The sequence below is a fragment of the Fulmarus glacialis genome, unplaced genomic scaffold (assembly GCF_000690835.1).
Source record: "Fulmarus glacialis isolate BGI_N327 unplaced genomic scaffold, ASM69083v1 scaffold16532, whole genome shotgun sequence".
NCBI lineage: Eukaryota > Metazoa > Chordata > Aves > Procellariiformes > Procellariidae > Fulmarus > Fulmarus glacialis.
Genome location: NW_009198591.1, coordinates 76,337 through 88,919, shown reverse-complemented (window position 1 = coordinate 88,919; position 12,583 = coordinate 76,337). Strand labels below are relative to the sequence as shown.

Genomic DNA, 12,583 nt, shown 5'->3' with positions numbered 1-12,583 from the left:
GGAGCCGGTTGCAGAGCATCGCCCGGAGCCGCCGCCCCCACGGGCCTCCCTCGGCACCTCCCGCGGCTGTAACTGCGTCCGTCCTGGCTGCAAGTGGTGGGCGCTGTGAAGGGGCCTCTTCAGCGAATGAGCCTGAGGTTCACGAGTTGAAATGAATGAACGAACATAAATTTCTCTCTTTCTTCTCTGCCCACTTCTTTATACTGTGTGGTGATGCTATGGACCTGTGTACGTGACTCAGTTTGTCCTGTTTCTTGTACTGAAATAAAAAGTTGTATTCACTTGGGCCTTCTGAAAATTGCCAGCGCGTGTCACATACTCAGATATATAATTCCAATGAATTCATGCAGTTTTTGCAGGGAACCATGCATTTCTATTGTTTAAACTCAAAATTGAATTGGGAGTGGCAATGTGATCGTTTGGATTTGGGAACTCCCCCCCGTTTGGAACTACTGAATATGTAAAGCTTTTGGCTGCTTTATTTGATATGTTCAAGATGTCTACAAAATACCGTCATTCTTTTGTTGATGCTAACTTTGCCAGTCCCAAGTTTAAAAAAAAAAAAAAAAAGCCATGACATTTCCTTTGTTGTGAGATTACTTTTAAGATTTAATCTATTTGAAGTTTCTTTGACAGTAAGCACATTTGAATACTTTGATTGGTTTGATGATATAAATATATATTTGTACATATATTAACAAGTGTATACTTGAGTGGCAAGCTAGTCTATACTGGAAAGACCTCTGAACATTGAATTGCTAGAAAGGATTTGGAACTACATCTACACCTACTACATCTGAAATATTACTGGGATTGTGTTGCTTTATTATGAAACTGATAGTTTGGAAGGTTTTTTTTGGGTTTTTCCCAATTTTAGGTCACAATGGATATTGCAAGGGGGAGCTTGGATAAAATTTCAAGGCCTGCATCTAGCTCAAGGGCTTATCCTAATTGTAGATCTTTAAGTACATCTATGGAGTTATTAACACCAGAGCCACATATGCCAAAGGTCATTCTTTTCACCTTCAGCGGGTTAGAAACTCTATGCCTAATTCTTCTTAGTAGAATGCCAAAGAAATAAGATTCTGCTTTTTTAGCTTCATATAGAGTTCTGGGCTCTGCAGGTGTGCTAAGGGGTTACGTGAAAGTTCATGAATGTGGATTGCTCCTTATGCATGCATGGAATGATGTTTAATTTCATTTTTCTGAATATGTGTTACTTCTATATTTGCCACAAAAAGGGCTATTCAGCACTACAACCTGGAAAACTTGGTTGTCTTCCTCTTTATATTTAATCAGATTATTAAATAAATTCTATTTTAAGGAAAAAACATTTTAAATTCTGTCAATAATGTGTAGATACACAGTTATAGGCTGTTGATGCATGAGCCAGTATGTGCATAATTTCACTTCCCTCCCATTTGTGCTTTTAAATTTAAGTTGGAATAAAAATTATTTTGCTTATTAAAAGAAAGCATTTGAGCAATCCTCACAAGTCGAATTTTTGACTACAAGGCTTTCTCAGGATATGTTGAATCAAGTTTAAAAAAAAAATTCATGGTATTACAAGAAGTATGTCAGCTCCAGGGATTCATCAGAGTCCATCAGAAGTAGGTGTTCATCTACCCTCTGAGAAAATTAGTATCAGGGATTAACTTAATTTTGGGAATGGGATATGTGATATGGTTGTTGGGATGTAGGAGCTGGGATTTGAGAATTAGAGATTTAGATTGATTTACTTAAATTAGTCCAATTGTATTGTACCTCTGCTCACCTGTCTGTAGAATGGGATCATACATAGATGCTTCACCGAAGTATTAAAATATTTCTTTTATAGGTTCACAGTCAGGTATTAAGGTTAACATCAGATAACTCTGAATCCAAGTTCTGACTTAAACATCATAAGCTATTGCATGAAAATTGCAATTTCTTGAGACTGATGAATTAAGCTTTTCAGCCTTTCAAAGACTGTAAAAAACTCTATGGTATGAGCAAGAAAATGGGATGCTACCAGGTGCAGAGCACCCACAGTGTCAGGAAATGGATGAGGCTGTTGTACACAGAACAGAGACTCTTAACTTGTTGGCTGTACCTTCTGCTGTGGCAGAAATGGCATAAACCTTTGGAATAATTTCCTAGCCTGGCAATCCCAAATCTGGCAGTCTGTGGAATGATGAGCTTGAGAATCAATGTGATATCTAAGAAACAGAACTCTGTATCAGATCCGAAAATGGTTCTTTTGTTTAAGAAGTACTCTGCAGTCTTGTATAGAATCGTTGTTAGTCTTTGTGATAGTATGTGTTTATTGTGATTATCTTTTTCTTCCCCCCAAAGATTTCTATTTTTATGGTAGTAATTAATTTGCATTTCATAGGTTGATTCATTTGACAGTTTGGCTGGTAGTCATCAAAGATGCGGTCTAGGAGACTGCTGTCCAGAAGAATACAAAGGTGATGGCAGAGAGAAATCTGATGTCAAGGAAGTAAGAACAGATCAGCAAACGGCAGTGAAGAGTATGACCTTCTTTCTTCAGAAGTGTATACTGAACCCCAATGAGTTGTCAGGTGTGGGAATGACTAACACTTTCTTGTGTTGTGGCTAGACCAAATACCATGTTTGTATATTTTGGGTAAAATTCTAGTGGAGGGAAAAGAGGATGCAAGCAGGTAAAATTCTAGAAGAGAAGGACGTGTCAAAATTCATACCTTTACTTCTCTTCACTATTTTGAATCCATCTTTGAAGGATATATAGTGGTAATGGCAGTGAGAACACAGGGTATGTCTCGTGGCATCTAAGCTGTGACCTGCACCTTGGTGATGGCCTAAAAGATCAGGAGAGACCATCTGCATGTGTTCCATGAAATCATGTTAGAAAGTGTTTTCAGTAAGGTGTTTTTATCAAACTTTTCAGAGAGATCATGATCATTTGTTAGAAACTTTGTATCCTAATAATGGTCCACCAGTCCAAAAAATTGGAAATTATGGTTGTAAGTTATAGTATTTAACGATTGAACAGTGCTAATACTAGTAAAATACTTTAAATATAAACATGCAAGATCTCTTTTTGATGAAAGCACTTGTAGAAGTGCTTCAGATGTCATTGTTTTGGCATTCTATAAATGATAATAAATTAACTTTCTAGAACTTCTGAATATTTAAAAATAGAGAATCTAAGGCCAGTATGTGAAGCAGGAGGTTTGGATACCTTCTTCAAGTTCTTCCTGCTGCTGGGTTTAACATGGGTCCTGGTGTACTAGTACATATCATTTTTTAAATGGTAATCCACTGCAGAGGCTTTGTGGGGATCTCTAACTGACAAAAATGTATTTTGGTCTCTTAATTGTTAACATTTCAAACAGTGTCTTTAAAAGTTTATTTCACATCTATTTTATTGTGAAAGACTTTTTCCTGTATTTTCCAGGTGCTGCTGGGTTTAACATGGGTCCTGGTGTACTAGTACATATCATTTTTTAAATGGTAATCCACTGCAGAGGCTTTGTGGGGATCTCTAACTGACAAAAATGTATTTTGGTCTCTTAATTGTTAACATTTCAAACAGTGTCTTTAAAAGTTTATTTCACATCTATTTTATTGTGAAAGACTTTTTCCTGTATTTTCCAGGATGTATCTCTAATTCAGATTCTGGAGATGATAGCACTGAAACACAGACTTCGAAATTCTGTGAACCTTCCCAAGGAAAACTAAGTAATGCAAAAGCAGGTATTACTTTTCAGGGGTATAAAGTGAACAGTGCAATAAAACTTTTTTTTTCCTTGTTAATGCTTCTAGGAAAGTGTGTATATATTATATAGTTATAAAGAAATATTACAAATTGAAAATGTATATGCATTGTGATATTCAAGAGGTGTTGGATGAATTCTTTATTTAAAGATTATTTTATTACAGGATATTCACTTTCTTTAATGATAGGATAGCATTTGAATTTTACATAGATTAGGTCAACTTAATAAGGCAGAATCCAGTGGTGATTCTATCTAGTGCAGCAGTGCTGGTCGTCTAACATAATATTCATTTCTTCAGAACAGAAATTGGATAGAACTCAACTTCAAAGCTTCATTCAATAGTTTTAGGTCCAAATCCGTCTGCTGGGTTCAGGCCAGTTGAAATAAGTCCTCTTTTTTTATCTTCTTTCCTTGGGGCTTCCCTGGAGCTCAGTTGGATTTTTATAGCTCTCCGCTTGTTGAATCACTCATTTCTTTTTGTGGCACAAAGTAGACGAATGCATCACAGTAAATGCTTGGGATCAGTGGATGTGTAAAGCATTTGACCTTAAAAGATTCGCAAATGAAAAGTATTGCAGGACTCCAAAACTTGGAAGTCTGTGGGATAGAGACAGTGCCACAAGTGTTTCCTCTACTCTTGCTATGGAAGCTAAGTTTGACGAGAAAAGAGGGTAGAACATGAGGATGCTATAGGAAGGGGAAAAACTAAAAGTGATCAGGAATTGTAATCTGCATGTTTAGGGAAAAAAGAGACAATACAGAAATCTATTTTAATTAAATAATGGTAGTTTCCATAATGTTTCACCATTTCTATTTTTCAAAACAACATTTTTCTAGAACCAGTATCAGAATCTGGTTTGGCCGAGATGTAAGTCAAGACTGAAATTTCTATAACATTTAAAAGTAGAGATATTACAGAGTGTCTCTTAACCCCAGAATTATTCATTTTAATGAGTGACATTTCAACATGTATTCTACTAGTCAGCCTGAAGAAATTATTTTTGATTTTTAAGCTTATTTGTCTGTGTTTTTTGCTGATACTGTGGAGATGTCACTCTGCCATTATAAATTTGAATCAAATCACTTGCCCAAAATGGGGGGGCTCTTCCTCCCCAACACCCCCATATCCAACTGCTACAGCTAAAAGTTTGATTCAGCATTCTGTTACAAAGACTTTTCTATTTTCCCCTGCTACAAACAGGTTTAGAAATGAACATGATATATATGCTTGAGAATATTTGTACTCTTGTCTACAGTTGTTATCAAATTGCTTGTACTGCTTTTCAGGGTTTTTTTAAGTTGAAATGCTTCAAGCTAACATTAATTTTAAATATATTCTACAGCAAACTCTTCCAACGTGGAAGATTCTGAAGAAACAGATGCAGATCCTCAGATTCAAGCAGCTATGAAGAAAATGAATAAACTTGACGCAATACTGGCAAAAAAACATTTTAAGGAGAGAGCAATTAAAAAACAAGGCAAAGAAATGAGGGCAAAGCTCTGGAAAGAACTTCAGGTTAGAAGTATTCTAACTTACTTTGTAAATAGGATATCTTAGAGTAGTGTCTTGCGGAATTATCATATTTCAGATGAATTGTTTTATTAAATAACTCACAGTTGGCTGATTAAAGTGAAGAAATTGATCTTAAAAAGTAACTTTGAATAGGTTTTAATATATATTGGCTAGGCAGGCTTTGAAAGAAGGCCGTGGTCCTTAAAAATTGGTATGACCAACAGCCAAATGTAAGTTGTCTAGGTATGGTTTGCTAGCACAGTCTTATGCTTGAGCTCACTACTTGCAGGTACGATAAGGTGTGACAAGAGGTAATGTCTGTGAATCCAGACCTAAAAGCGTTTATTCTGCTCTAGTGTGACCGTTTTTAGGCCCATCTATTTCAGTACTGTCTATTATTGAAGAAACTAGAGATGCCCCCTGAAGAAGGCACAAGAACGCTACAGCACAAATTCCTTCACATTATTCTTATCCTGGTCTCTAGCAGTTGAATGTCACTTTAAGCCTTGAAACATGAGATTTAGTATTTCCTCTGAGGTTAAGTATTGTATAATTTACGTGAATACAAATGTCAGTTGCTAAAAAGACATGAATGCGGTTGGTTTGACTGCATCTCATAATTTCAATGGATTTGGACTGAGAGCCATATATACAATAGAGAACTTCGTTACCTTGTGAAATGTGTCTCCATGTAAAAGACAATATTTAACAGAGGCTTTAAAGTTCCACCATGCCTTTATCATAACTTCAGGAGATGTTCAGATAGCCTCAAGAAGAAAACAAAGCGATAAGTAAATGTTGCCGCTGAACAAAGAAGTTTTAATAGGGTCTGAAGTTCATTAGACTTGATAAGCAGACAACGTATTTTGGTTTAAAGTATTTACTTCAAAATAAATATATGCATGTATCTATATATTTATGCTTTATTTCTTTTGCATAGTCTATCAATACCACTGGAAGCCATGAGGAGATAGAAAACACAAAATTTTTTTTAGCTTTGATCTCATCATGGCAGGATACAGCTGGTAAGTAAGAAAGAGAAGTAAATACCCTGATATGATTATCCTGTATTTTGATTAATATTCATATTTTTGTTGGATACTATAAAAATAAAGCTTTCAAACCTTTACAGTAAAATAATATTTGCATGTAAAAGTACATCAAGGGAATATTTGAAAAATAAACTGAAATAATTTTTTTATTATCACAAATGTAGAAGTTGTACTTTAATTTTGTTTATAGAAACTGTATTTTTTCAAAGAACTGGCTACTCTAGAAGGGTAGAAATCCAGGATAAGTAAAGCTTGCATTTTTCAAGTTGATGGGAAACACAGATGATTTCAGAAAGGATGCATGACTGATAACACTGGTAAATTAAAGTAATGATAGCAGGTATAGGGAAAACGAAGACTGGGAACTTGCTGAAAAACTTGCATGTCTTTACCATTTTGGAACATCTGGGCAATAAGCAAGGATTTCAAAATTGCTTTGGTAAACGAACAAAATGATGAAGTTACTGATGTGTGGTTACTGGTAGTCTTAGTGAGAGAGTTTGCCAGGCTGGAGTACTTGGCGTAGGAATAGCAGGCAGTTAAAAAATATTAGGCCTAAAAATGTTACGTAGAAGCTCTAGGGATGTGGGCCCTGCCACACATGTATCTTGGAGAAGATTTTCATGTGGGATTGTTAGAGTGAGAAGGAAGCAATGGCAATGCCATAGTAAGGATCTCATAATATGACAGGTCCAGAGGGAGGGAAATCCTAAGTCTTTTTAGGAATTGTTAACAGAAGAACCAAAAGAATGGGACCAAATTATGATACTAACTACTGAGTTACATGTTGGAAAACAATACAGGAAGATGCATGCGCAGCCCAGGTCTTGGAACATGGTCCAAAAGGGAGTATGGGTCATTTACATTAAATTTGATTCTGATTATGTTACATTTAATCCACTTCTAAAAGACTTTAAGATTCTGAACGTGAGAGAGAACTTGAGTAAAAGGGATCGTCAAATAATATAGAGTGTGATTCTAAGGAAAAGGCGTGAATATGAAACATGAATTTAGTTTTTTTTAATCAGCTTTTTTTCTGAGAATTCTAGGGAAGAAAGTTTAGGATAGATGGCAATTTTAAAAAGTGAAACTATGTTAAAGACGTGCTAGCAGACTATTGTCAGGAAGAAAAGACCAGGAAGTCTGATAAGATAATTTCTGAGTTTCATCATGATATGACAATGAAGACAAAAATATTCAAAGTGGAAATGAACACACTGATAAGAATAAACATTTGCATTTTAGCCTTTTAGTAAAAATCAATTCCATCTTAAGTAGCATTTAAAACACTAAATTCTATTAAAAGTATACAAATTACTAAGGAAGGATTGAGTTCTTTAACAGGAAAGGTAAACAAACAGTTAATGATACAGAGAAGTGTGGAATGTGATACATAACAAAAAAAGACTAACTACGATCAAAATTACAGTGAATACCAATCATGTAAAACTTAAAGAAAAGTTTAAAAACTATTTAGAAATGTTTTCTTTACTGAGTCAGAAGGACACAATTCTGTTGGACTTCTAAAGCAAGTGATTGAAGCACATTCTGAAGTATTGGTATTGGTATTTTTCCTCAAGAACGCACAGAGGATGTGCATGCTGGCAAGGACCTGGAAAAAGAAAATATTGGGTATTTTAAAATGTCCTCCTTTTTCTTTCTGTGGCTAGACTCTTACTGGCGGAGACATTGGAACAAACTGTAGGCATCCTGCTCACAATGTCTTTATTGGGAGGGGCAGGGGGAACAAAAACAGACTGATGTCAAAACTGCTCGAGAGTGTTTTTAAAAAATTTGCTGTTTGAATACCCTGTCTCGGTGCTGGAGTTCTCAGAGATGTGTCAATCATATGCACATTTTGCATCCTGTCCTTCATCTGTATACCTTGGTTGAAAGGGTTTCTTGGTTGAAAGGAAACAGAATTGTGGTGCTGTCGCTAATGAGTGGTTTAGAGGCTGCTTTAAGCGGCCTCTAAACCACTCATTTGCGACAGGTACATCCCGTCTTTTTTCTTGCTGGGGAGAGGACAAGGATTTGAGGTCTGAATGATTATTGCTGAGCAAAAATCTGAGCTTGAATGTTGGAAGTACATGCATAATAATGGTGGCAATATGTGGTTAAAACATTTCAACAAAACTTATTATTACAAGGTAACCTACTTTTATTTCTATGCTAAAGTTTGCGTTATGAAGGGAAGAACACAGAATTTAATACGGGTGATATTTTAAAAGTCTCCAGTAGATGTCAGGATATAGTAAAAAACAGTAGGCAAGCAAGTCTATATGGTTGTTAATGAACTCCATACTTCAATTCCTCTTTTATTTCAAAGGTAATTCTTTGCTGTAGAGATTGTGTGCATCATATGGGTTCTGGTGTACCGTACTGGCAAAACTGCATAGTTTAGATTTATATTTTTCCTCCAGCTTGATCTTTATCTTGAATTTTCTGTGATATGCTAGTGCCTTTTTGGGTCTTATTTACTTATTTATTTAAATGAGTGCCCCAATAGCTGCCCTGATTGATACTGAAATGGAACGCAATTCATATATTTTGCTTTTCAGAGCTTGAATTTGATAAAGAGCTTTATTAAATACATCATATAGGGGAGTTATTTAATTATAGCTTTTAATGTGGCTGTGACATCAAACACAAGTTCTGGGTACAAAATCATTAATAACTTATGTGTCCCAGCCTCTCAGGCACAAAAAAACCTCTGACACGCTCATGGCAGAAATGTAAATCAGGATTTAATTAAATGGCCTTAAATTCATTCCCCTCTGTGTAACAAAATCATACTTTCAGTTGAGTCCATAAAACTTCATTATTACAGGATGTTGTTTGTTTTTTTTCATCGTGAAAAACACATTTTTCATATGTGATATATATGGTTCTCTGCAATACGAGTCCTTTTCCGTAAGAAAAGAGTATGCCAAGAGTATAGACTGCAAGTTAATGCTCTAACTTACACTTCCAGTTGATACATGTTAGTACCATGACTGAATTTTTTTGAGTAACTGAAACAACTCTTGCATGCTAGGGTGTTTTAACATTTTTTTTCTAGACTATACCCTTGACCTAAGCCACTTGGAAGTCTAATAATTCATGCACAGGGAGACACCAGCTGTGAAAATCTGGATACTTTATTCTCATTTAAACTTCTAGATGACTTGCCACATGGTGTCTGCAGAGGCTTTTGAACTTCAGGGCCTTGGGCTGTATCTTCTAGAGTGTAATTATTTGTCTTGTATGGGCAGTAGTTGTTAGAAACAAACCACAGCCATATGAAACAGTATAATTATTCATGAGACACACCTTACACTTTCCCCCCTTCTTTATTTCTTGAGAAATATGGTGGTGATGTAATTTATCCGAGTAAACGTCTTTAACTTTCATGTGTGAGATCTTATAGTATGATGTGCATGAAACTAGATCTTCTTTAAATACATTTCAATTAAATTTGGCTGAAAAAATTCTTTGCAGATCCCTCCCATGCTAAAGAAGATGAAATATCTACTTCAGTATTTCACACACAAATTAATCCAGAAGACTATGATTGCCATAAAACCCGACATAATCAGGGTAAGCTTTATTAATTGTATAGTTTGTATTTCTAGATATGGCAAAACAACGTGTACAATGGGTGGGTAATGAAGACTTGGCCTTTGTGGCTAGGCAAATGAAATCAGAAAAAGCAAGGTTGCTTAGTGGAATGGCAACAGTTCTTATTTTTTTACAAATGATAAAAGAGCATAATTTTGTTTGTGACTTATCTAAAACATTTTACTCAACATGCTAAGAAAATTTTTACTTTCAGGTTTATAAAACTTCTTTCTTTCATTGCAAAATGCTGAAGTATGTAACTGATTCATTGTAAAATGCATCACTGGTTCTTCATGGAAATTCTTTAAAAACTTGTCTTTGCTGTTATTCTAAGGTACTGTAACTTTCATGTATAGGCTTATATTCAAGAAACCATCTAAAAATGAAGAGTGGTGCTGTATACAGTTTCAACTGTTCTGTAATTTTTTTGTTTTCAGGAGAAATTGTATGGTTGTTGTGACGAACCTAAATCTTCAGACAACTCATTTTATATTTTGTTGTGCTGATTATTGTAAAGGCTGCATTGCTTTTACAGATTAAGTACTTTCTGGCAAAAATCAAACATCTGTGCTGATTCTTTTAGACATCACTTGTTTATGTGCACTGAATAGAGTTATCAAATGCTGGCAGTAGTGTAGTGTGTCCAACACTTCAAAATAAATGGAATTGTGCTTTTGTGACTCTGTTCTTTCACTATTTGAAATTTAAATTTGTATGGTTGAGTAACTTCTCACATGTGTTGTGACGTAAGAAGAATAGCTTCAGCTGCCTTTGCTATCAGCTGCAATTGTTTATTTCTTTGTCATCTACCATGCTATGTAAACAGGTAGAATCTATCTTCCTGGTGACTGCCTAAGATGGCAAGGATATAATAAACGGGTGTTCCTTAAGGTTGGACTATTGATGGCAGCAGAATCTCTGCACTTTTTGGAACGTGACTGCATGTTTTAACTTTTCAAACCTGGAGCTCAGCTCCCTGATCATTTTGTCACTTGTCTTAGTCCACCAGTATGTGACCTTAACTTTCTGTTCCTAAATGTTCTTCATGCTGGGTTGGAACAGTGCTGTGCTTTTGATTTCTCTGTCTTCCTACCACGTGTCTTCATTCCTCCCTTAAAATGAAGCTTGACCCTCATGCTTCCACCTTCACACTTACTCAGTTGTGCTGGAGTGTCCTTCAGTAGCAATGGCAGGTTTCATTACCAGTATTCAGGACAGCAGTGACTTCTAAAGCTCCCAGTTACAGGCATGGTTGGGAGTTGCTTTGCTTGCAGTATTTTGAGATGTTCTACATTCTTTTAATTTGGGAACACACTTACAACTTATGAGCAATAAATTACTTAAATGAGTTTTACTATTTCTGCTGGAGGCTTTTGATATGGTTTCTGAATAGCTAAGACTGTTTTGGTTGCTTTTGGATTTCTGTGTAACAGTTGTCATAAAGGCAGACCCTGAACAAGTGGAGCTTAACTTGTGAGGAAGAATGTATGTATTACTTTTATAATACTACTTTAGCAGTCTTATCAAGATTTGTACCAAATCTTTGAAATTTGTACCGAATCTACCAAAACTTGTATGCAAAATCTGTTGAGCTGTAGTGTGTCTTACCCATGGCAATCTTCAGTGTATTCCTTGTCCCAGTGATCTATGTCTGTCCCTTCTTTACTTCAGTGTTCTGAGATGTTCTGTATGATGGCTCCCTCTCAAAAATGCTTATTCTACAGTTAGAGAAAAATGTAGCTTAAAAGTAATGTTTCATATATGTTGCATGTTATGTTGGTGTTTTGCTCATTTCAGGATAAAACTTGTCATGTTTATATTGACTGGTAAATTCTTATATGACCCAGTTCCTTGATAGATTCAAGATGTTACCTGGTAATGTTAAAGATAGTTTGGGATGCTTTCAGTAAAAAGTTGTGCATTTGAACTGTGACAGGGTTTTCTTGGCCAGTTCCAACACCTCAGTCCTTTAGGGTTTACTTGCAATTTGAGAGTAAGTCTGATTGGTTAGAATGTTGCACAGTTTTTTATCCATAGTGTGTAAAAGGATGCACGGAATTTATTTCATATCTTTGGGAGTTTGCTTTCAGTCTACTCACTCTGAAAACAGTGTTACTTCCATGTAAACTTCCATAGCCTATCTTCTATTATCTAACATATTAAATTGAGTTTTTTCATAGGCAAGTAGCCCACCCATTTTTCAAATCTCTACTTTCCAGAAAAGCCAAAAGTACCATGCCTACTTTTGAAGTATTTTTTTATACTTAGAAGTTGGTTGTATTTGCTTAGACTTGTTATTTAACATGATAAATATTTGTTGTTCATAAAGGAATTGCTGTTTTAAAACTGGTAAAAGTCTTTGAAAAACTGAGTATGTGCCCATTTTTGTATGATGGATAGAAACCCATTGTTGAAAAAAAGTACATGTGATGTTGTCAGAATATCATGTGGCTCTTTGTTTTATAGTTTTAGAGCTCTATGATGAGTTTTATTTTTAAACAAAATTAGTTTTATAAGCCGTGTTATAATAATATCAACTATATCATCTGTTCTTCAGCTGTTTTATTTTAAAAAATGTACTTGATATGTCTCCAAATAGTTCTGTGGTTTTCAGAAAAATTATTGTCTGGTTTTGTACTGATGATAAAACTGAAACAATGATAGGGTTCGAAGGA

At 35.4% G+C, this 12,583-nt stretch overlaps 1 protein-coding gene across 1 annotated transcript in view; it reads left to right on the top strand.

Annotated features, from left to right (window-relative positions):
* Positions 1-883: 883 nt before the first annotated feature.
* Positions 884-12,583, top strand: part of FSIP1 (fibrous sheath interacting protein 1) — an 87,421-nt gene continuing 75,721 nt past the window's right edge. The window contains exons 1-6 of the mRNA XM_009572971.1: positions 884-1,009; positions 2,375-2,564; positions 3,622-3,720; positions 5,087-5,259; positions 6,197-6,281; positions 9,789-9,887. Of these exons, the coding sequence (XP_009571266.1) occupies positions 884-1,009; positions 2,375-2,564; positions 3,622-3,720; positions 5,087-5,259; positions 6,197-6,281; positions 9,789-9,887 (772 nt within the window). The remainder of the gene's footprint in view (positions 1,010-2,374; positions 2,565-3,621; positions 3,721-5,086; positions 5,260-6,196; positions 6,282-9,788; positions 9,888-12,583) is intronic.